Genomic DNA, 21096 nt, shown 5'->3' with positions numbered 1-21096 from the left:
ACTTAATCAATTAACAGAACCGTGTAGTTAAAAACAAACAATTTTTATTCACAGGTGTAAACCATGCAACACTTAAGAGCATCAGTTTAAAAAAAAACACACTGGGGGCATCCTAGGACCAAAACAAAAGGTGCTCAACGGAAACATGCTTCTGGTAAAGTCTGTGCTCTTCAGGGTGCTGTACTTGTTACAGCATAAACTTCCAAAATCCTGTTTTCCAGGACACCTCTGCAAATTTGTTACCAATACCACCCCCTCCTAGAGACACTGACTCTTGGAGCAGTTTGGTTCCTTGGGCCCTGGTAGTCTTCTTACACAACCCTTGTGCCCATTCTTCAAGTGAGCATGGAGATAAACTGTAGAGACCAGGTAGCTTAACCTGACACAAAAGCAAAAGACTGCAAATACTTGAAATCTGAAATAAAAACAGAAAATTGTGGAAGTCCTCAGCAGGTCAGGCTATAACTGAGGAGACAGAAAAACAGTATTACCGTTTCAGGCCGTCAACCTTTTCTCAGACATATCTTAACTGTTCTGACAAACACCACTGACCCTGCAACATTAACGCCATTTCCCTCTCCACATATGTTGCTTGATACGCTGAGTATTTCCAGCATTTTCTGTTTTTCTTTCAGCATAGCCCAATGCTGCTCTTTTCCAAAATCCACACATATGCAACTTCTAACCATGATTACCAGACAGCAAACATAAACAGGGGCTGTTGCTGATTTTTCTTTCCTTAGCCCAGGGGCACAAAGGTTAATTGTAGCAACTCTGGCTGACATCAGCTAATACAGCACAGACAAATGATCAAAGATCTGAATGGTTTAGTCCCACATTGAAACATGCAACTAACTAACTGAGCTATTGAAGGACAATCACTTATTTTAAAACTACAGTTTTACCAAAGACCACAGCAGAGTCCTCACTCACCTTCTGCGTAGTTGTGTTTGTTGTTTGGGTGGTGGGTTTAGTAAAAGTAATTTTCACCGGTGACATGTGCGAGGGAATGGAGTTTGCGATGCTCTGCATAATGTTGCTTACTTTCGGGCTGCTTCCCATGGGGACTGCAATCGATTTGGCGACCGGCGTGACCGACTTGGGAACCTCTTTGAGCACCACAGGGGAAGAACTAGATGAATTTGTACGCCTGCGCTTGCGAGGTTTGTCATCTTCATCAGCACAGCTAACGCCTTGGTTTAAAAGGAAGCACCATCATTAATGAGGTACAAAAGCAATTTACTTGCATTGAAATAGTTAATAATTCCTCCAATCCAAGTCTGTCAGTTCCACCACTTCTTTGTCCAAATATCCATTTCTCATTTTTGAGAGCTTGGGAGGTGAGTGCCAGCAAATCTTTCAACCGTAAAGTGATCAAACCGAAGCACGATCTTGCCCTCACTTAGCATGCACACACAACACTTTCTCCTGAGCAGGGGTCTATGAATGGCAAACAGGATTGGAAACTAGTTTCACCTCCCACCCTCCCCTCCCCAAGCCCTGGGGCATTGAGGTCAATTCTGGTGCTTCAACTGATGCCCTAGCTGAAATCAACTAATCTCAGCTCAGTCCAATGTTCAAACCACAAGTTTTTGTAACTACCAAAACATCCAGCCCAGTTATTCACTAAAACTTCAGGAGTGTTTTTCCCATTGCATATATAAGTCCTCTCTGAATCCTATTACCTGTGAGTGAAACGTAGCCAGGACACCTGGCAAACTCCCAGCTCTTCCTTGAATAGTGCAACATAATTTTTTCAATGTACCTAAGCCAATGGAACAGGCAACAACGTGTTGATTTAATGTCCCATCCAAATTTCTGCCCCTCCGACAATGCAACAGTCCCACCATCTAGATTATGAGCATGTGAACTTCTTAGACCACTGCAATCTGTGAGGTGCCAGGAATTTTGACCTCTAATCATACTCAGTTTTCAGTATCATATTTCTTAAAATATCACCTGCAATGTACAGGAAAATTGCGTGGCAATAAAAAAAGTGTCAAAACATCTGCAGCTATGATTTTATGTAAGAAGGATAAATAAAGTCTGGGTTGTGACCTGGAATTTGTATAACTTCAGGATGTGTGTAATGAGGCAGGTTTAATAAATGATCTGAGAGTAAAAGATCCCCTGGGAAACAGTGACCATAACATGGTAGAATTTAGCATTCAGTTTGAGAGTGAGAAACTTGGGTCGGAAACAACTGTGCTAAACTTAAATAAGGGTAATTACAAAGGAATGAGGACAGAGTTGGCTGGAGTGGACTGGTAAAGGGGTTTAACCGAAAAGACTGTTGATGAACAATGGCAGACATTTACGAAAACAGTTCATGACTCACAACAGCAAAGATACATCCCAGTGAGGAAGAAGGGTTCTAGGAAGGGGATAAACCAACCATGGTAACCAAGGAAGTTAAGGAATGTATCAAATTGAAAGAAAAAACATACAATGTGGCAAAGATTAGTGGTAAGCCAGAGGATTGGGAAAGTTTTAAAAACCAACAGAAGATGACAAAAAAAAAGGAAGAAAATAAACTTTGAGGTTAAAACTAGCAAGTAATATAAAAATGAACAGTGAAAGAGAGGCCAAAGTGGACATATGCCCCTTAGGGAATGAGGCTGGGGGAAATAATAATGGAGAACCAGGACATGACAGAGGAGTTCAATAAATACTTTGCATCAGTGGTCACAGTAGAAGACACTAATAGCATTCCAAAAATACCAAATAATCAAGGGGCAAAAGGGGGGAGGAAGTAAATACAATAACTATCACTAGAGAAAAAGTACTAGGAAACTAATGGGGTTAAAGGCCGATAAATTCCCTGGACCTGCTGGGTTGCATCCTAGGATATTAAAGGAAGTAGCTGCAGAGATAGTGGTTGCAGTTGTAGCAATCTTCCAAGAATCCTTAGATTCCGGAAAAGTCCCAGACGGTTGGAAAAACTGCCAATGCAACACTCTTATTCAAAAAGGGAGGGAGACACAAAGCAGGTAACTATAGGCCAGTTAGCTTAACATCCGTCATTGGGAAAATGTTAGAGTCTATTATAAAGGATGTAACAGCAGAGCATTTAGAAAAGCATAACATAATCAAGCAGAGTCAGGGGAAATCATGCCTGACAAATTTATTAGAATTCTTTGAGGAAGTAACAAACAGGATAAAGGGAAACCAGTAGATGTAATATATTTGGATTTCCAAAAGGCGTTCGATAAGTTACCACACATAAGGCCACTATAAGAGCCCATCATGTTGGGGTAGTATATTAGCATGGATAGAGGATTGGCTAACTAATAGAAGACAGAATTGGGATAAGGGGGGCATTTTTGGGATGGCAACCTGGAACAGGGATCAGTGCTGGGGCCACAATTATTTACAACATATACTAATGACTTGGACGTGGAAAATGAATGTACTATCGCCAAGTTTCCGGATGCCTAAAGTATGTGGGGATGGGAAATAAATGCTGGCCTATCCCTCTGTAGACAAAGAGGCTACAGAGGATTATAGACGGGTTAAGTGAGCATATGGAATATAATGTGGGAAAATGTGAGGCAGGAAAAATAGAAGAGCTGAATATTATTTAAATGAAGAAAGACTGCAGAAATCTGCAGCAGAGAGGGATTTGGGAGTCCTCATGCATGAGTCCCAAAAAGCATATATGTGCATACATATGAGTGCCATGTGACCCTTCGGATATCTTGACTAAAGCACACAGGAAACCAATAAAGCTTCAAAAAGCTGGACCTTGCTGATACTGATTAAGAGTTCTGAGTTCCTCCCCCAAAAGTATAACCCCTGCTTTTTCCCTACTCATGGGCCTGCTGTGTATTTCTGGCAATGGTTTTATTTTAGCATTTTTTTTAAATATTCGTTTGTGGGATGTAGGCGTCGCTGGCTAGGCCAGCATTTATTGCCCATCCCCAAATGGCCTTGTTCAGAGGGCATTTTTTTTAAAAAACAAAGTCAACCACATTGTTGTGGGTCTGGAGTCATGCATCGGCCAGACTAGGTAAGGATGGCAGATTTCCTTCCCTAAAGGACATTAGTGAACCAGAGGGGTTTTTATGACAATCGGCAATGGTTTTGTGGTCATCATCAGACTTTTAATGGATTCAAATTTCACCATCTGCCATGGTGGGATTCGAACTCAGGTCCCCAACAAATTACCCTGGGTCTCTGGAATACTAGTCCAGTGATAATACACCTTGCCACTGCCTCCCAGAATATCACAGAGCAGGCAACCGACTCTCTCACTCTGCGTGATAAATGCGCAGTACAGCACAGAGTGTCTGATTTCATGCAATCTTAAACTCAGAACACAGCACAGTATTTTCAAACAAACAATCTCTATAGTTAAGAGTTGGACACAGGTGCTGGTCTTAAATATTTATTTTAAACAGAACAAACAGCACTTACTTTTGACATACACTGTGCTACCGCTTGGCAATACAACAACATTGGAAGCTGGACTGGCAGGCCTGGGAGATTTGACCGTTGCTACACTCCCACCAGGTACCGTGGTTGAAGCTGGTGTGGGAGTGGTACTCGTGTAGGAGTAACAGACAATCACTAGAAGAAAAATTGTGGGGGTTTTTTTTAAACTCAAATTAAATCTTTTCTAGAAATCACTATCATTACAAAATTATATTTTGTCAACTTTACTGAAGTCTGTCAGAGTAAAAGTTTTCACTTGGTTCCACCATGTGGTCAAAATCTGCACTGCGATCAGCACAATTACCATGCTACACATGAAAGGAATCCAATTCGGTAAGGTGGGGGTCATTGAATCACTGAAACTGGCTGGAAATGCAAGTTATTTATCGTCAGGAGAGAAAACATAACATCTTCTACAACAGACATTTTCATCTGCAGCCAAAACAGTGACAGGCAAAGTTAGATTTTAAATCAGTTCCATATTAGGTCACCGGTCTTTTTCTTCCATAATATGAATCCTACTGTCTTCCCATTACAAAATCCAGTTGAGGAATTGTCACCTTGCATTTTCAGTTACAGTTAATGGTTGTGAAATGCTTTGGACATTGACTCTGGCATATATCAGCGGTTATCTATAGCAACCAACCATGCGTCCAGTCACCCTGATTATCTTGTCACTGAAATCTGCCACATGCTGGAGAAGTAAATGCCTATCATTTCCCTCAATTATCAATTTTCTTAATAGTCAAGTGCAGATTCCTGACCAAGCTAATTGATATTATGATGAGCTAGGACAAAACAATAGGTGTAACTGACACTGGCAGTTGGAGGTACAAGAACAAGAACACAAGAAATAGGAGGAGTAGACCACATGACCCATTGAGCCTGCTCCGTCATTCAATACGATCATGGCTGATCCTAGGCTTCAACTCCGTTTTACTACCTGCTCCCCACATCCCATAATTCCCCAGGAGAACAAAAACCTGTCTCTCCCGGCCTTAAATGTATTCAACGCTGGAGCATCCACAATCCTCTCAGGTAGAAAATTTCAAACACTCAATTTCTCCACATCTCAGTCCTAAATGACCGGACCCTTATCCTGAGACTGTTTTAGATTTCCCTGGCCAGCGGAAAAAATCTCTCAGCACCCATCTTATCAAGCACCTTCAGAATTTTGTAGGTTTCAATGAGATAGCCTCTTTTTTTCTTCTCAACTCCAGAGAACATAAGTCCAATTTATTCAGCCTCCCATCATAGGACAACCCCCTGCATGCCAAGAGATTTGGGTTGTTCTGCGATGTTCAATACATTGTTCTCAGTCTTCAATTGTGTCAAATGACCTTTGTGGTAATACACAACTCTAGCACAAATGCTGTTATTCACAATGACCCCAACAGGAGAAAGTAGAATTATCATGGCTGCAGTACATAGTATTATATCAGCACTTGTGTCACAACATCAATCTTAAAGCAAGACATTAGTTTCAGCGTCACCAGGATTTAGAAAGGTAAACTATAATCAAAACACCAACCTATCTAAATGTGGCTGTTATTAGAAGTCCTTAACAGTAAGAGAGCAAACCTTGTGAAAAAGCGTTTCATTATGTGATCAAACACATTAAAGGACAGCAATGAAAAACAATGAATTTTACACAAAGATTTCTTTAATTACATTATCATGATTTTTTCTTCAGAGTTGCCAAAATACTTCAAAACGACAACAGAACAAGTCATGCTAATCATCACAACTATGCTCAATACTTCATACAACACATTAGCAATGCCACATGAGATCAGCTAGTAATATAAATACACAAATACAAGTTGTAGCTCTTTATCTCATAACTTTTTTTTAAAAATTCATTCACAGGAAGTGGGCTTTGCTGGCTGGGCCAGCATTTAATGCCCACCCTAGTTGCCCTTGAGAAGGTGGTGGTGAGCTGCCTTCTTGAACCTCTGCAAACCATGTGGTGTAGGTACACCCACAGTGCTATTGGGAAGGGAGCTCCAGGGTTTTGATCCAGCGACAGTGAAGGAACGGTGATATATTTCCAAGTCAGGATGGTGAGTGACTTGGACGGAAGTTCCAGATGGTGGTGTTCCCATCTATCTGCTGCCCTTGTCCTTCTAGATGGTAGTGGTCGTGAGTTTGGAAGGTGCTGTCTAAGGAGCCTTGGTGAATTCCTGCCGTGCATCTTGTAGATGGTACACACTGCTGCTACTGTGTGCCGATGGTGGAGGGAGTGAATGTTTGTGGATGGGGTGCCAATCAAGCAGACTGCTTTGTCCTGGATGGTGTTGCGTTTCTTGTGTTGTGGGGGCTGCACTCATCCCTGCAAGTGGGGAGCTTCTGATAACTGTTGCCTTCGATTTTTACTGTCACCCCTTAGAATTTTTTAATGAGGAAAAGGGAAAGGAGGGGAGGAGAAGAATGGAAGGATGCAGTAATTACAAGCAGCAAGTTCTGAATTGCTCTGTAACTGGCCAGCATTAAATAAAATCCAGGTATGTGTGATATGACCTCCCTCATTCCAAAATGTGTCAACAATCTTAACCTGTATTTATCTTGCTCCAAGCACCAATAAGAGCAGTTTTCCTGGGGAGCCATTATAGAAAAGTTTTCAAAGATTAATGAAAATAACTGTACAGAGGAGATTTTAATCAATTTATTGCAAATTACTTCATGTGTTTTTCTTTATTCGTTCATGGGATGCAGGTATCACTGGCTAGGCCAGTATTTATTGCCCATCCCTAATTGCCCTTGAGAGGGTGATGAGCTGCCTTCTTCAAACACTGCTACCAATACTATCATGGATAGATGCATCTGCGCCAGGTAGATTGGTGAGGTTGAGCTTTTTCCCTTTTGTTGATTCGGAGTCAATGTTGAGGACTTCCAGGGCAACTCCCTTCCGACTGTATGCCACTGTGCTGCCAACCCTGGTGGTGTCTGGAACATTGGCTATAATGTATGATTCGGTGACTATGATTGCGTCAGGCTATAGCTTGAATAGTCTGTGGGACAGCTTTGTCAATTTTGGCACAAGACCCCAGATGTCAGTCAGCAGGTCTTTGCAGGGTGGACAGGACTGAGTTTGCCATTGTAAATTCCAGTGGCTACACCGATGCCAGGTGGTCCATCTGAATCATTCCCTTTTTAGAATTTGTAGCGGTTCCATACAACTGAGCTGCTTGCTAGGCTATTTCAGAGGACATTCAACAGTCAACCATATTGCTGTGGCTCTGGAATCACATGTAGGCCAGACCAGGTATGGACAGCAGATTTCCTTCCCTCATGGACATCAGTGGACCAGATGGAATTTTACAACAATTGACTGGTTTCATGGTCACCATTACTGAGACTAGCTTTTAATTCCTGATTAATTAATTGAATTCTAATTCCACCAGCTATAGTGGTCCCCAGAGTATTAGCCTGGGCCTCTGGATTACTAGTCCTGTGACATTACCATCACCCCACCACCTCCCCATGTTTGGAATCAAAACATTTTTACAGTAGAACAAAGCTATTCGATCCATATTTTTGGTTCCAGCTGTTTGAAAACAAACAATCTCACTGTCCTGCTCTTTTCCCACACCTCTGTAGCTGCCTCTACTTCAAATATGTACCTACTTTTCCATTAAAAACAATCTCTTTCTCGAATACTATTTGTGACAAAGCATGCCATGCTCCAACAACACTGAATAAAGAACCACTCTCCTCACTCGGTGCAATTTTAAATTAATAACAGGCATCTGTAGAGATTTTCCAGGGATTCGCAAAATGCAAACCCAGAGGTGGGAACTGAGTGCGGGTGCCACATGTGTAGCGCAGAGTGGGCTCTGTCTCATCGCAATAGGGGTCATGCAAGGATAGACAGAATCTGCACCAGGCAGAAGGCACACTTATCTCACCTGTATAAGTAAATGCTTGTTTTCTTAAAACATTTTCGACATGCAGCAGTTTTACATCGAATATCATCTGGCATTATAATTAGATGGGCGGGAGGGACAATAAGGATGAGTCCATTTTAAAAGGGATCTTTCAACCAGAAAAGTTTGAGAACTGAGCTCAAAAAATTCTTGTCAAAACATTATCAAAGTCAAAATGTTATCAAAATGCTTCAAAATGTTAATAGCCGTGATTAATGACATGAAGCTTATCTTCAGCACTACGCACGCTAACTACTGAGCAATCAAGACGATCGCCAAAGTTTTTCCAAAAGTACTTGGGGGATTTCTTCGATTTTCTTTCTCATTTTAATGGTAGTTTGCTGACTAACCATTTCTGACTGTAACTCAATAGGCTGTAATGTATTAACTCATTGCTGCTTTATATGAAACTTAGGTAAGCAAGCACAAATGGATTGAATTTTTTGAGAGACAAATACACTGCCTGAAGTGCAATTTATTCAGTTGTGACAGACATAGGCTTGCCAAATACAAAACTTTTTATGTATACAGATAAATTCTTGAAGCTGACAAGAGAAATGCTAATGCAGCCCAGCACTCTATACCTGTGAAGCATCTTTGTCAGAAGATGGTTACTACCAAAAAGAAATCAGAGCTAGAATGCCAATAGCAAAGAATGCGTTCGCCAAACAAAGAATTGCTTAGCATAGGAATGAGTAGAAATTTTAAGAAAAGAATTGTCAAGACTGATCTAGAATGACTTGTATAGGGCTGAAACGTGGACCTTGGGAAAAGTTGACATCCAAACACTAGGAAGTTGTGAAATATGGTTCGGGAGAAGGACGAAGCAAGTCAGTTGGAGAGGACACAAGAGCAAAGGAGTAGTTCTCAGGATGGCGGAGGAAGAAAGATTGCTAGTGAATATCATCAAGAAAAAGCAACAAGTTTGGACCAGCCATATTCTAAGGCATGAGAAGGGAATTAGTGGGTTTTTACAACAATCGACAATGGTTTCATGGTCATCATTAGACTTTTAACTCCAAATATTTATTAAATTCAAATTCCACCATCTGCCATGAAGGAGGTGACTGACAGAAGATTAGAGGGGTGTAGACCAAGAGGGAGAAAGAGAACGATGATGTTAGACAACTTGGGATTGAAAATGGGAGGTTGCTACGAGCACATAAAGAGGAAAACACAAGACAATGAGGCATGGAGAAATGAGCAAAAGACCAACCCTTTGGCAGATCACTACCACTATCAGTCTGAGCTGAATTACAATTAATTTGAAAACTAAATGGCCAATCCCCCATACCATTTATAACCATCCTTTCTAAAAGGCAAGCTATATGTTCCTTAGTTTTAAAAAGAAATTGTAGAAAGAAAACTAATCCTGGGTCAATAGAAAAAAAACTTACCTTCTTTGTTACCAGTTTCAGCTGGTGAAGGAAGAGTGGCATTATGCAGAGCTGCCACATTAGCTACTGCATTCGCTGTCACTGTGAATGCTGTCTGAGGAACCAGCCTGGGCATGAGAGGTACAAGTCGACGACCTTCAATGGACCATTCAGCTGAGCTATTAGGCCCAGACATACTGTGGGTAACAGAAGAGTATTTGATATATTTGTCCAACACTTAACAACGCTTTTTTTTAAAAACTGTTGATATTGCTCATCAGAAGAGAGAAATTTAATACGAACTTAAATTTTAATAAAATGAAATACATCTTTATATTATAGTTTTGTTTGTCAGGAGCAGAACCCAAATAGTTCAAGCTGGTGAATTCCTTCTTCCTCATTTGTTAAATGCTGAAGTGCTTGCATTTTTCTTTTACCATTTTCCAATCACGATGTGTAAAATGTTTCTTCATTATAACATTCCATGAAGAAAAGTTCCAGCAAGAAATAACTATCCAAGATTCAATCAGCAACTTGTTCCAAAACACAAATTCCTCCCAAAGTTGCCCCAGTAACTTTCTCAAGCTGAGCAGTGCACGCTGCAGGGAAACAATGTCTTAATTACAGGATGTCTTAACTTCCCTAACGGCTCAGCTGCTAAAGGGAATCTGTAATTTAGCAATATTGACCAAGTCTGCAAGTCTTTCTTTTCTTTTAATCTCAGTTGGTGATAGGGGACCCACAACTTGTCTCTGCACCCCAGAATCTTAAAGATAGCTTGTTAAGTATCAGATCGATACTGGTGTACATAAAAAAAGCATGAAGAATGGGGATAATAGAGTAATTGATTAATAAATTGAATAAGTTACAATAGCAATGGCAGGACAGGTGATGTGGTGTTGCTGCTGCAGCATGTTGGAGCTGCTGGACACCAAGATGATCCAGAGCGAACACATCAGTACCAAGTGTTTGCAGCTCAAGGAGCTTCAGATCCGAGTTAGGGAGCTGGAGTCCGAGCCGCAGGCATCGCACCACATCAGGGAGGGGGGAAAGCTACCTGGACACTTTGCTCCAGGAGGTGGTCACACCCCTCAAATTAGGTAATTCAAATTTGGTCTGTGATCAGGGACAGGAGGGTGTGACTGCAGGTGAAGCAGGTATGGGGACCCAGGGAGTAGCGTTCGAAGAGCCTCGGCCCCTGCAACTGTCCAACGGTTACAAGGTTCTTGCAAGCAGTGTGGATGAGAGCGGGGGCTGCAGGGAGAATGAGCGAACTAACCATGGAACTGTGGTACAGGGAGACATTCAAGTGGGGGGAGGAAATAGGAGCGTAGTAGTGATAGGGGATAGTATAATTAGGGGGATAGATGCTGTTCTCTGCAGCCACGAATGTGAGTTCCGAAGGCTGTGTTGCCTGCCTGGTGCCAGGGTTAAGGACATCTCCTCAGGGCTGGAGAGGAACTTGGACTGGGAGGGGAGGGATTCTGTTGTCGTCGTCCATGTTGGTACCAACAACATTGATAGGACTAGAAAGGAGGTTCTGCTGAAAGAATTTGAACAGTTAGGAGCTAAATTAAAAAGCAGAACCTCCAAGGTAATAATCTCGGGACTGCAAACTGGTACAGGGTAAATAAAAGCAAGGAGTTAAATGCGTGGCTCAGAGATTGGTGTGGGAGGAATGGGTTTCATTTCATGGGGCACTGGCACCAGTACTGGGGTAGAAGGGAGCTGTTCCGGTGGGACAGGCTTCACTTGAACCAAATAACTAGGACTGTAGAGAGGGCGTTAAGCTAAAGGGGAGGGAGGGTTCTAAGCAAAAGGATATGGCAGCCTTCCAGGGCAGTTATTTAGGTAATGATTCCCTTTCTGTCACACCCTGGGTCAGATAAAAAAATAGCAGCAAATAGAGTCAAAGGGGGGAAAAATGGTAAAAAGGCAAAATTAATGGCCCTTTACTTAAATGCACATAAAATTCGGAACAAAAAAAAATGAATCAATGGCAGAAATAGTGGTTAATGGGTATGATCTTTACAGAGACATGGTTACAAGGAGATCAAAGCTGGGAACTAAATATTCAGGGTTTGTGAATTTTCGAAAGGACAGGCAGGAAGGAAAGGGTGGTGGGGTAGCTTTGTTAGTACGAGATGGAATAAGTATGACAGCAAGAAAGGATCTTGGATCAGAAGGTGTAGAGATAAGAAATAACATGGGGAAGAACACACTGGTGGGAGTAGTCTTTAGGCCCCCTGACAATAGCTATACTGTAGGAAAGAGAATAAATCAGGAGATAATGAGGGCATGTAAAAAAGGCAGTACATTAACTGAGGATGACTTTGATCTTCATGTAGATTGAGAAAATCAAATTGGAAGAGGTAGACATGAGCAAGAATTCATAAAATGTATTCGGGACAGTTTCTTAGAACAATATGTTGTGAATCCTATCAGGGATCGGGCTATTTTGGATCTGGTAATGTGTAATGAAGCAGGTTTAATAAATGATCTCAGAGCAAAAGATCCCCCTAGGAAACAGTGACCATAACATGGTAGAATTTAGCATTCAGTTTGAGTGTGAGAAACCTGGGCTGGAAACAACTGCATTAAATTTAAATAAGGGTAATTACAATGGAATGAGGGCAGAATTGGCTGGGATGGACTGGGAAAGCAGTTTAGAAGAAAGACGGTCGATGAACAAAGGCAGGTGTTTAAGAAAATAGTTCATGACTTGCAACAAAGATATATCCCAGTGAGAAAGAAGGATTCTAGGAAGCAGATAAACCAACTATGGTTAACCAAAGAAGTTAAGGAGTGTATCAAATTGAAAGAAAAAAAACATAGAACGTGGTAAAGATTAGTGGTAAGCCAGAGGATTGGGAAAGTTTTAAAAACCAACAAAAGATGACCAAAAAATAAATAAAGAAGGAGAAAATAAATTTTGGCAGGAAGAACTGAGGAGCTGAATATTATTTAAATGGAGAACAACTGCAGAAGGCTGCAGCACAGAGGGGTTTGTGAGTCCTTGTGCATGAATCCCAAAAAGCTAACATACAAGTTCAATAGGTAATAGGGAAGGCAAATGGAATGTTGGCCTTTATTTCAAAGGGAATGGAATATAAAAATAGGAAGTCTTGCTAAAACTATACAAGGCACTAGTTAGACTATACCTAGAATACTACAATCAATTGTGGTCCCCTTTTCTAAGGAAAGATGTACTGGCATTAGAGGCAGCCCAGAGAAGGTTCACTAGGTTCATCCCAGGTATGGAGGGATTTTATGAGGAGAAGTTGAGTAGGTTGGGCCTGTACTCATTTGAGTTTAGAAGAACGAGAGGTAACCTTATTGAAACATATAAAATTCTTAGGGGGCTTGACAGGGTAGGTGCTGAGAGGTTGTTTCCCCTTGTGGGAGAGTCTAGGACCAGAGGGCATAATCTCAGAGTAAGGGGGCATCCATTTAAACCGAGATGAAGAGGAATTTCTTCTTTCAGAGGGTAGTCAATCTGTGGAATTCTTTACCACAGAGGGCTGTAAAGGCTGGGTCGTTAAGTATATTCAAGGCTGAGATAGACAGATTTTTAATCAGTAAGGGAATCAAGGGTTATGGGGAAAAGGCAGGAAAGTGGAGTTGACTATTATCAGATCAGCCACGATCTCAATGAATGGCGGTGCAGGCTCGATGGGCCAAATGCCCCTACGTCTTACGGTCTTATACAATAGGATTAGTATTGACCTCAACTGTGATAGCCTCTCTCATCGACCTCCCCTGCCCCTCTTCAATCTTGCTGTCATCTTTCAAAGTCAGTATTGACGGTGAAAGTCTAGATTATTTGAGTGGGGTGCAGAGGGCTGCCAGTTTCCATAAAATAACACCCTACTACTGATCAGCAGGTTCCTCAAAGAAGTGAAAAAAAACTGGAAGGAATTTTTTTATTTTTGTTAAGTCTCATCCTTGAACGATGCAGATACACACAAAATATCTGGCTTAGTTGGGCAGCTAAAAGAGTCCACATCAGTTGATATGTAAGAGATTCACTAAAGAAAATGACAACTCGTTTACAGAGGGGACTGGGAATTAAGGAGTAAGATGATGCTGCTGCATACTTGCCAATGCCAAGTTGAAATGCTATGGACAAGTTACCTGCAGAGAAACTTATATGTTATGCTGAACAATAGAAATGCTTTTAACTTTCCTAACCGGGCAAATTGAAATAGAAAATTCTCCAGGAAAAATAAATAGAACCTTTGCAAGGGAACTTACTGATGTGCAATGGTCATCAGTCTTTCATCATTAACTGCTCTACGAACTTCTGCACGGTGACGCTCTGTTGAAATGCTATTAATGAAAGGAAAGAAAAATCTTCAATGTATCCATCTACAATAGACATAATTTTTGTCTATCCCAACACACACTCACCTGGCCTCACATCTTCCACTCTATATAAATTTGTGCTCATCCAAAACTCTGCTGGCCCACAACTTAACTCACACCAAATCTAGTTGATCCATATCCGTGCTTGCTGACCTACACTGGTTCCCGCGGCAGCAAATTCTCGTTCTGTTTTCGAATCTCTATGTGGCCTCGTCCCTCCCTATCTATGGAAACTCCTCCAGCCCTACAAGCATTTGAGACTTCTGCATTCCTCCAATTCTGGCACCTTGCACACCCTCAATTTTACCCATTCCTCTACTGGTAGCCATGCTTTCAGCTGCCTAGGCCCTAATCTCTAGAGTTTCCTATCAAAACCTTTCCAAATCTCTCGCGTGTGTTAAGACATTCCTTAAAATTCACATCTTTGATCAAGCTTTTGGCTACCTGTCCTGATAACTCCATTTGTGCCTCAGCGTGAAATTTTGAATAATGACACTCTTGTGACTCATCTTGGAATGTTATGCCATATTAAAGGCTGTACATATAAATGTAAGTGCAGTTGATTTTGTACTTCAGACTGTCATTTGCTTCTAAGCAGCCTTGCTACCTGCACAGGAGATAGGACATATATAATCACACCTTCTTCAATTCACTAGAAAGCACAGAGAAGATCCTTTCCAGTGCATCTAAGGTTCTTCCTTTTGACAGAACTAGCAAAAATAGTATTTCATGAATTTTAGAATTTTATATATCAAATGGTTTCTCTACATAAATTACTTTTTTGTTGTTGCATAGTGACCTATGTGAAGGCCTTTGAGACATTTTAATGTGATAAGGTACTGCATAAATACAAACATTGTTGAGAGTCACGACAGAGGGCTAGGGAGTTGTCCACAGGAAAACCGAAACAAGCAAAAACCAATTTAATACAAAAGCAAAGGCACTGTAGAATCACTGTAAATTATCTCACCGTAATAATTTCAAAACTGCTATTGGAAAGGCAGGAAGGAAGAAATATATTTCCATTGCATTTGAGATAGGGTGGGCGGGATAACATATAAACAAAAAGAAAAAGAAAACAAAACTCAGCAAAACAGATGTTAATCTCCTTATAGGATTTACCTAAGAACCTTGGCCAATTCTCCAAGGAGGTCCTTCTTTTCTTTTGTAAGGTCCCCTTGTGCACGAAGTGCACTGATAGCGCCAGCATAAGCTTCAAGTTCTAAAAGCAAGAGAAAAGAATAGCAAAACACATCTCTAACCCACATGCTTCCTACCTATTCTAGGGAAAAGATTAACATTTTGCTCCATAAGGTATGCTTATCAATTTATTTCCTAATTATTTAAGATTTTTTTCTCCCAAAATTTTTCACGCAACTTATGCCTTTACATATTACTGTAAATCCACTACCCCAATTCACCCACATCAGTAAAGATCAGTTAACTCAGAACAGAATGAATCTGAAAAGTCAGTTATTCACGAAACAGAGTCTGATTGTAGCAGTAAAGGAAAGGAAAATAATCCCCAATATTTTACCAAGTTTCCGAAGTATTCTCTTGCATTCATCCCTGCTGAGATCCAGAAGACTTGGCCAAACAGCAGGCATAGCGGTGGGAGGTGTCCTACAGGCTCAGCTTAACTCTGCAACTAAATTGAAAAGAGTGAGATTTAATTCCTGGCATACACAGGAACTTTTTAAAAATTAAACTAATGCATGCAGGTACTTTAGAAATAGAAATGACCACATGATTTTGTAACACTGAAGCAAAAAGACTCCATCTTTATTTTGAAACATTTTCCAGATGAAGTAGAAACTGCAATTCATCATATAAACGCAGCAACAATACAAGAAAATCTACCTCTTTACATCCTTTAAGATTTCAGTAAAAATGAAATGGGGTAGGGGGAGATGTGTATGCACGTAGAATTTCCACACTAAGCCTGTGAGAACTATGAAAAATATCCAGCAGCACAATTATAGATTTTACTTTCTCCAATGTGGGTTCCAGCTAGACAAAAGTTTGAACAAGGATGAAGTGCTAGTAGTGATGGGGCTATAACTGGTGAAAGCAGAGAACGCAACTCAAAAATCTGCGTTTGTAAAAAGTGTTATGAGAGGGCAGGTGGTATTTGCCAGGCTGACCAAATCCACAGGGGAAACTTGGCCCCGCTTTCACAATTTTGCAATTTGTATTTATTATGAGAAGGCTTGTGCAATGAAGTCAGAAATAGAGTCCATTACCACCTTTAGATATTTTAAAGATTAAAGTAAAACATTTATGAACAAAAGAAGAAATAACTTAAACACAGACAGGATTACAGTTACACAGTTATAACAGTTCCCAAAATTTCTACTTAACCACACTCCCAACTACACACCCCCTTTCAGGCAACAGCCTAAATAGATTCCAAATTTATAAAGTCATCCAGCAATATTACCACAAGCACCCAATTGACAATGGACTTCCAAAGGCTTTTAACACAACTTTGGTTGCTGGAACAGCAAACTTCTGCAGGATGGCTAGAGGCTTTTCCCCAACAGTCTGTTTCACACTGTCACTTTTCAAGATCTCACACGGTCACACCTCACACAGCCTTCCGTCCTTCTTTAAATATGTTTTCTCCCTTTTAATTTGTAACTCCCATTGGTATCACTTGTCTTTAGAAGTTACTTTTCCCAGACTATAACAATTTTTCATGCTATCATTATGCTCAGCACTTTTGGGAAAAATCAATGTAATAACCTTGCCTTATTTATCTTGCCAATTGTAAACACTTTCCATGGCCCTTTGAAAACCAAATACTTCTCCACTTATCTAAAAATGCAAATTTTATTCACACCGTCTCTGCTGAGAACTTACCATAGCTTATTCATCTCTATTTCAAGTGCTTGCTTTACACCTCACTGCTTTGATAATTTAAACCTTGCAGTCTAACCGTCTCTTGTTTATATAATTAGCCACACACACACACACACACACACACACACACACACACACACACACTCATACATACACATAAGCCTGTTTTAAAGAATCCCACAATAATATTAGGAAAAATAGTTATTTAATACAAGTGTAAAGTTTACAATGCATGAACAGGTAAACTGGCTTTTGAATGTATTACTTAGCAGATGCTAAAAAATATTAGTTTCCAAAAAGTTTGGATTTTTACTTGGGTGAGTTTTCAAAATTGGCAAAGATTATCTGAAAATCTTAGATCTTCTTTAGGAATATTATAGCTTTTCCAATGTAGTGCAAAGACTGCAGCACCAAGGTAAAGATTTATTCAAACATCTTATTTCTTTACTTTAGTGTCTATAGTGCCACTCCTGAAGCTTCTTTTGAACATAGAGGTGAGCATCTACTCCTTATTGCAATCAGCAATGCAGTACATGGTCATGGACATGTTTGTCTGTCCTGCATACTTTCTCCTAGTTTAAATAACTTTGCTGACTTTTCTCCTTCTCCATTCCATCATTTGAACCTTTGGGTTTTCTCTCATCACTTTGCTTCTCAGCTCCACTTCCTTGGGATACTTCCTCCCTCCAAAAAGTCAGGACCTCTGGCCTTGAACTTCCATTCCATTAAAAGCAGCCATTTTAGCAATACCACTGCCACTGTTGCTCAGAAATTCCTTCACTTGTCCCGACTATACTTCAAAAACGCCATCCTACATGGATCTGCACGCTCAACTATCAAGGCTCAGCACACATTGTTGTACTTCCTCTTGCATAGTTCAGACATCATGGGAAAAAGTAAGGGAGCTTTTGAACCTAAGCTAGACACCATATAACCCTTCCTCGACCTCTCTGTCTCAATTTCTGGAGATACTGTCCACAGCTACCTCGACTACAGCTCCTCACACCCCGCTTCCTGTAAGGACTCCATCCCATTCTCTCAGTTCCTTTGCCTCCATCGCATCTGTTCTGATGATGCCACTTTCAAGAATAGTTCCTCTGACGTGTCTTCCTTCTTCCTTTACCAAGGTTTTCCACCCACGACAGTTGACAGAGCCCTCAGCTGTGTCCAGCCCATCTCTCGCGCATCCGCCCTCACACCTTTCTCTCCCTCCCAGAACCATGATAGGGACCCCTTGTCATCACTTATCACCCCACCAGCCTGCGCATTCAAAGGATCATGCTCCGCCATTTCCACCAACTCCAGCATGATGCCACCACCAAACACATCTTCCCTTCACACCACCACCACCACCACCCACCCACCCCCGGCAGCATTCCGCAGGGATTGTTCCCTCCGGGACAACCTGGTCCACTCCTCCATCACCCTCTACACCTCAACCCCCTCCCACAGCACCTTCCCATGCAACCGCAGAAGTGCAACACCTGCCCTTTTAGTTCCCCTCTCTTCACTGTCCCAGGGCCCAAACACTCCTTTCAAGTGAACCAGCATTTCACTTGCACTTCCCTCAATTTAGTCTACTGCATTCGCTGCTCCCAATGCAGTTTCCTCTCCATCGGAGAGACCAAACGCAGACTGGGTGACCGCTTCGCGGAACACCTTCAGTCTGTCCGCAAGCATGACCCAGACCTCTCTGTCGCTTGCCATTTCAACACACCACCCTGCTCTTATGCCCACATGTCCGTGCTTGGCTTACTGCATTGTTCCAGTGAAGCTCAACGCAAACTGGAGGACAGCACCTCATCTTCCGACTAGGCACCTTACAGCCTTCCGGACTGAATATTGAGTTCAACAATTTTAGATCATGAATTCTCTTCTCCATCCCCACCCCCTTTCCAATCCCCCTTTTTTCCCAATAATTTATATAGATTTTTCTTTTCCCACGTATTTCCATTATTTCTAAATGTATTTCCATTCATTGTTTTACATCTACCTTTTAGCCTATTTCAATCCCTTACCCCCACCTCAAGCCCAATAGGGCTATCTGTACCTTGCTCGTCCTGCTTTCTACCCTTAATGTCACCTATTAGTGCATTCCTTAGATAATATCACCACCTTCAACACCTCTTTGTCCTTTTGTCTATCTCCAGCTATCACTGGCCCTCTATCCAGCTCTACCTGTTGTCCCCCCCCACCCCACCAAACCAGCTTATATTTCATCTCTTTTCTATTTTTCCTTGGTTCTGTTGAAGAGTCATACAGACTCGAAACGTTAACTGTGTTCGTCTCCGCAGATGCTGTCAGACCTGAGTTTTTCCAGGTATTTTTATTTTTATTTTGGATTTCCAGCATCCGCAGTTTTTTGCTTTTACCATGTAATCCCTACTTCTTTATTCAACCTTTCAAGCCTTATTGTATCTTGCACTATGGGTCCTAACATTTTACCTCAGTTTCTCCATTTAAAAAAGCATACCTGTCCAAGTGCCACTCAATGCAAACTGCAGCAAAATCAAGGGAACATCATCTTCAAACTTCACACCATCTTCTGATCTGATACCACCATTTCTTCGACATCTCCAGGTCACAATCCTGGAGCTTGCTACCTGACATTATCAGCACAAGTTCCAGAATGTCCGTCGTTACTTTCTCAAAGCAACTAGGAATGGGGATAATTATAGCTTTTCTAGTAACATACATATTCTAAGATTAAATTTTTAAAATCTGTTTATTCAATTTGCAATACAGCAGAGGTTGGTGGAGTACAAATACCAAGCCAATACTGCACCACTGTCAATCAACCAGATGTGTATAGGTACGAACTACAAGTTCCAATCTAAAAGCAGTCATCATAACTACAAGTTAATGTCAAATGCAATACCAATAAGCTTATTACCATGGACTGCACAATGGGGCTCACGCTGATGGGATCACTGGTGGATTGCCACAATTCCACCTTTGCTGATCTCAAGAGAGGCAGCATCAATGAAAGGCACTTTGATAAGGGGAAATAGAAGGAAGAAACATCAAAGCTGCCATTTTCCCAGAGCACACGCAGACCATTGGAAGGTCAACCACCCTCAGAGGTATTATGGTGTCCAAAGAAAGAGGAGAAAATAAACATCTTAATAAGGGATTTCTTGATACCTACACTGTATTCAGTGAGTGGATTCTAGGCCAGGCAGCTGGATTCTCACTCCTAATTACTATCTAGCAACATCCACTTAATGGATACATGAAGCAGCCATCAGATTATGGTCAGAATCAGCCTTAGCTGTGATACTCTCCATGCTGAATATTCTGTCATCACTCACAATTAAGATTCTCCTCCAGAGGTCCCCAGCATCACAGATGCCAGTCTTCAGCCAATTTGATTCACTCCACGTGAAACGACTGAAGGCACTGGAGAGTGCATAAGCTATTCGGCAATAGTACTGAAGACTTGTGCTCCAGAACGTGCCGCGACCTGGGCCAAGCTGTTCCAGTACAGCTACAACACTGGCATCTACTCGGCTATGCAGAAAGTTACCCAGATACGTCTTGTACACAAAAAGCAGGTCAAATCCAACCCAACCAATTACTGCCCCATCGGTCTACTCTCTATCATTAGTTAAGTAATGCAAGGGGTCATTAACACTATCAAGCGGCACTTGCTTAGCAATAACATGCTCAGTGATGCTCATTTTGGATTCCACCAGGGCCACCCAGCTCCTTACCTCATTACAGCCTTGATTCAAATATGGACAAAAGAGCTGAACTCCCGAGGTGAGGTGAGAGTGACTGCACTTGACATCAAGGCAGCATTTGACCGAGTGCAGCATCAGGGGGAAATCTCTCTGGCTGGTTGGAGTCATACCTAGCACAAAGGAAGATGGTTGTGGTTGTTGGAGTCATCTCAGCTCCAGGGCATCACAGCAGGTGTTCCTCATGGTAGTGCCCTCGGCCCAACCATCTTCAGCTGTTTCAATTACCTTCCTTCCACTATAAAGATCAGAAGTGGGGATGTTCGCTGATGATTGCACAATGTTCAGCACCACTCGTGACTCCTCAGGTACTGAAGCAGTCCATGTCCAAATGCAGCAAGACCTGGACAATATCCAGGTTTGGGCTGACAAGTAGCAAGTAACATTCAAGTC

At 41.5% G+C, this 21096-nt stretch overlaps 1 protein-coding gene across 12 annotated transcripts in view; it reads right to left on the bottom strand.

Moving 5' to 3' along the window:
* The window catches only part of emsy (EMSY transcriptional repressor, BRCA2 interacting), a 92562-nt gene that overhangs the window by 46095 nt on the left and 25371 nt on the right, over positions 1-21096 (bottom strand). For 9 of the 12 annotated variants that reach the window (XM_041199011.1, XM_041199010.1, XM_041199020.1 and 6 more), the window contains exons 2-7: positions 15639-15749; positions 15224-15323; positions 13991-14065; positions 9758-9933; positions 4417-4569; positions 934-1193 (exon numbers count right to left, since the gene is read on the bottom strand). In XM_041199011.1, the coding sequence (XP_041054945.1) occupies positions 934-1193; positions 4417-4569; positions 9758-9933; positions 13991-14065; positions 15224-15323; positions 15639-15708 (834 nt within the window). In that variant the 5' untranslated portion in view covers positions 15709-15749. The remainder of the gene's footprint in view (positions 1-933; positions 1194-4416; positions 4570-9757; positions 9934-13990; positions 14066-15223; positions 15324-15638; positions 15750-21096) is intronic. The other 3 variants (XM_041199016.1, XM_041199019.1, XM_041199015.1) reach the window with 2 other exon arrangements.

Source organism: Carcharodon carcharias, chromosome 11 (assembly GCF_017639515.1).
Source record: "Carcharodon carcharias isolate sCarCar2 chromosome 11, sCarCar2.pri, whole genome shotgun sequence".
NCBI classification, from domain to species: Eukaryota; Metazoa; Chordata; class Chondrichthyes; order Lamniformes; family Lamnidae; genus Carcharodon; species Carcharodon carcharias.
Note: the sequence above shows the minus strand (reverse complement) of the source record. Positions and strands in the feature narration are given on the sequence as shown.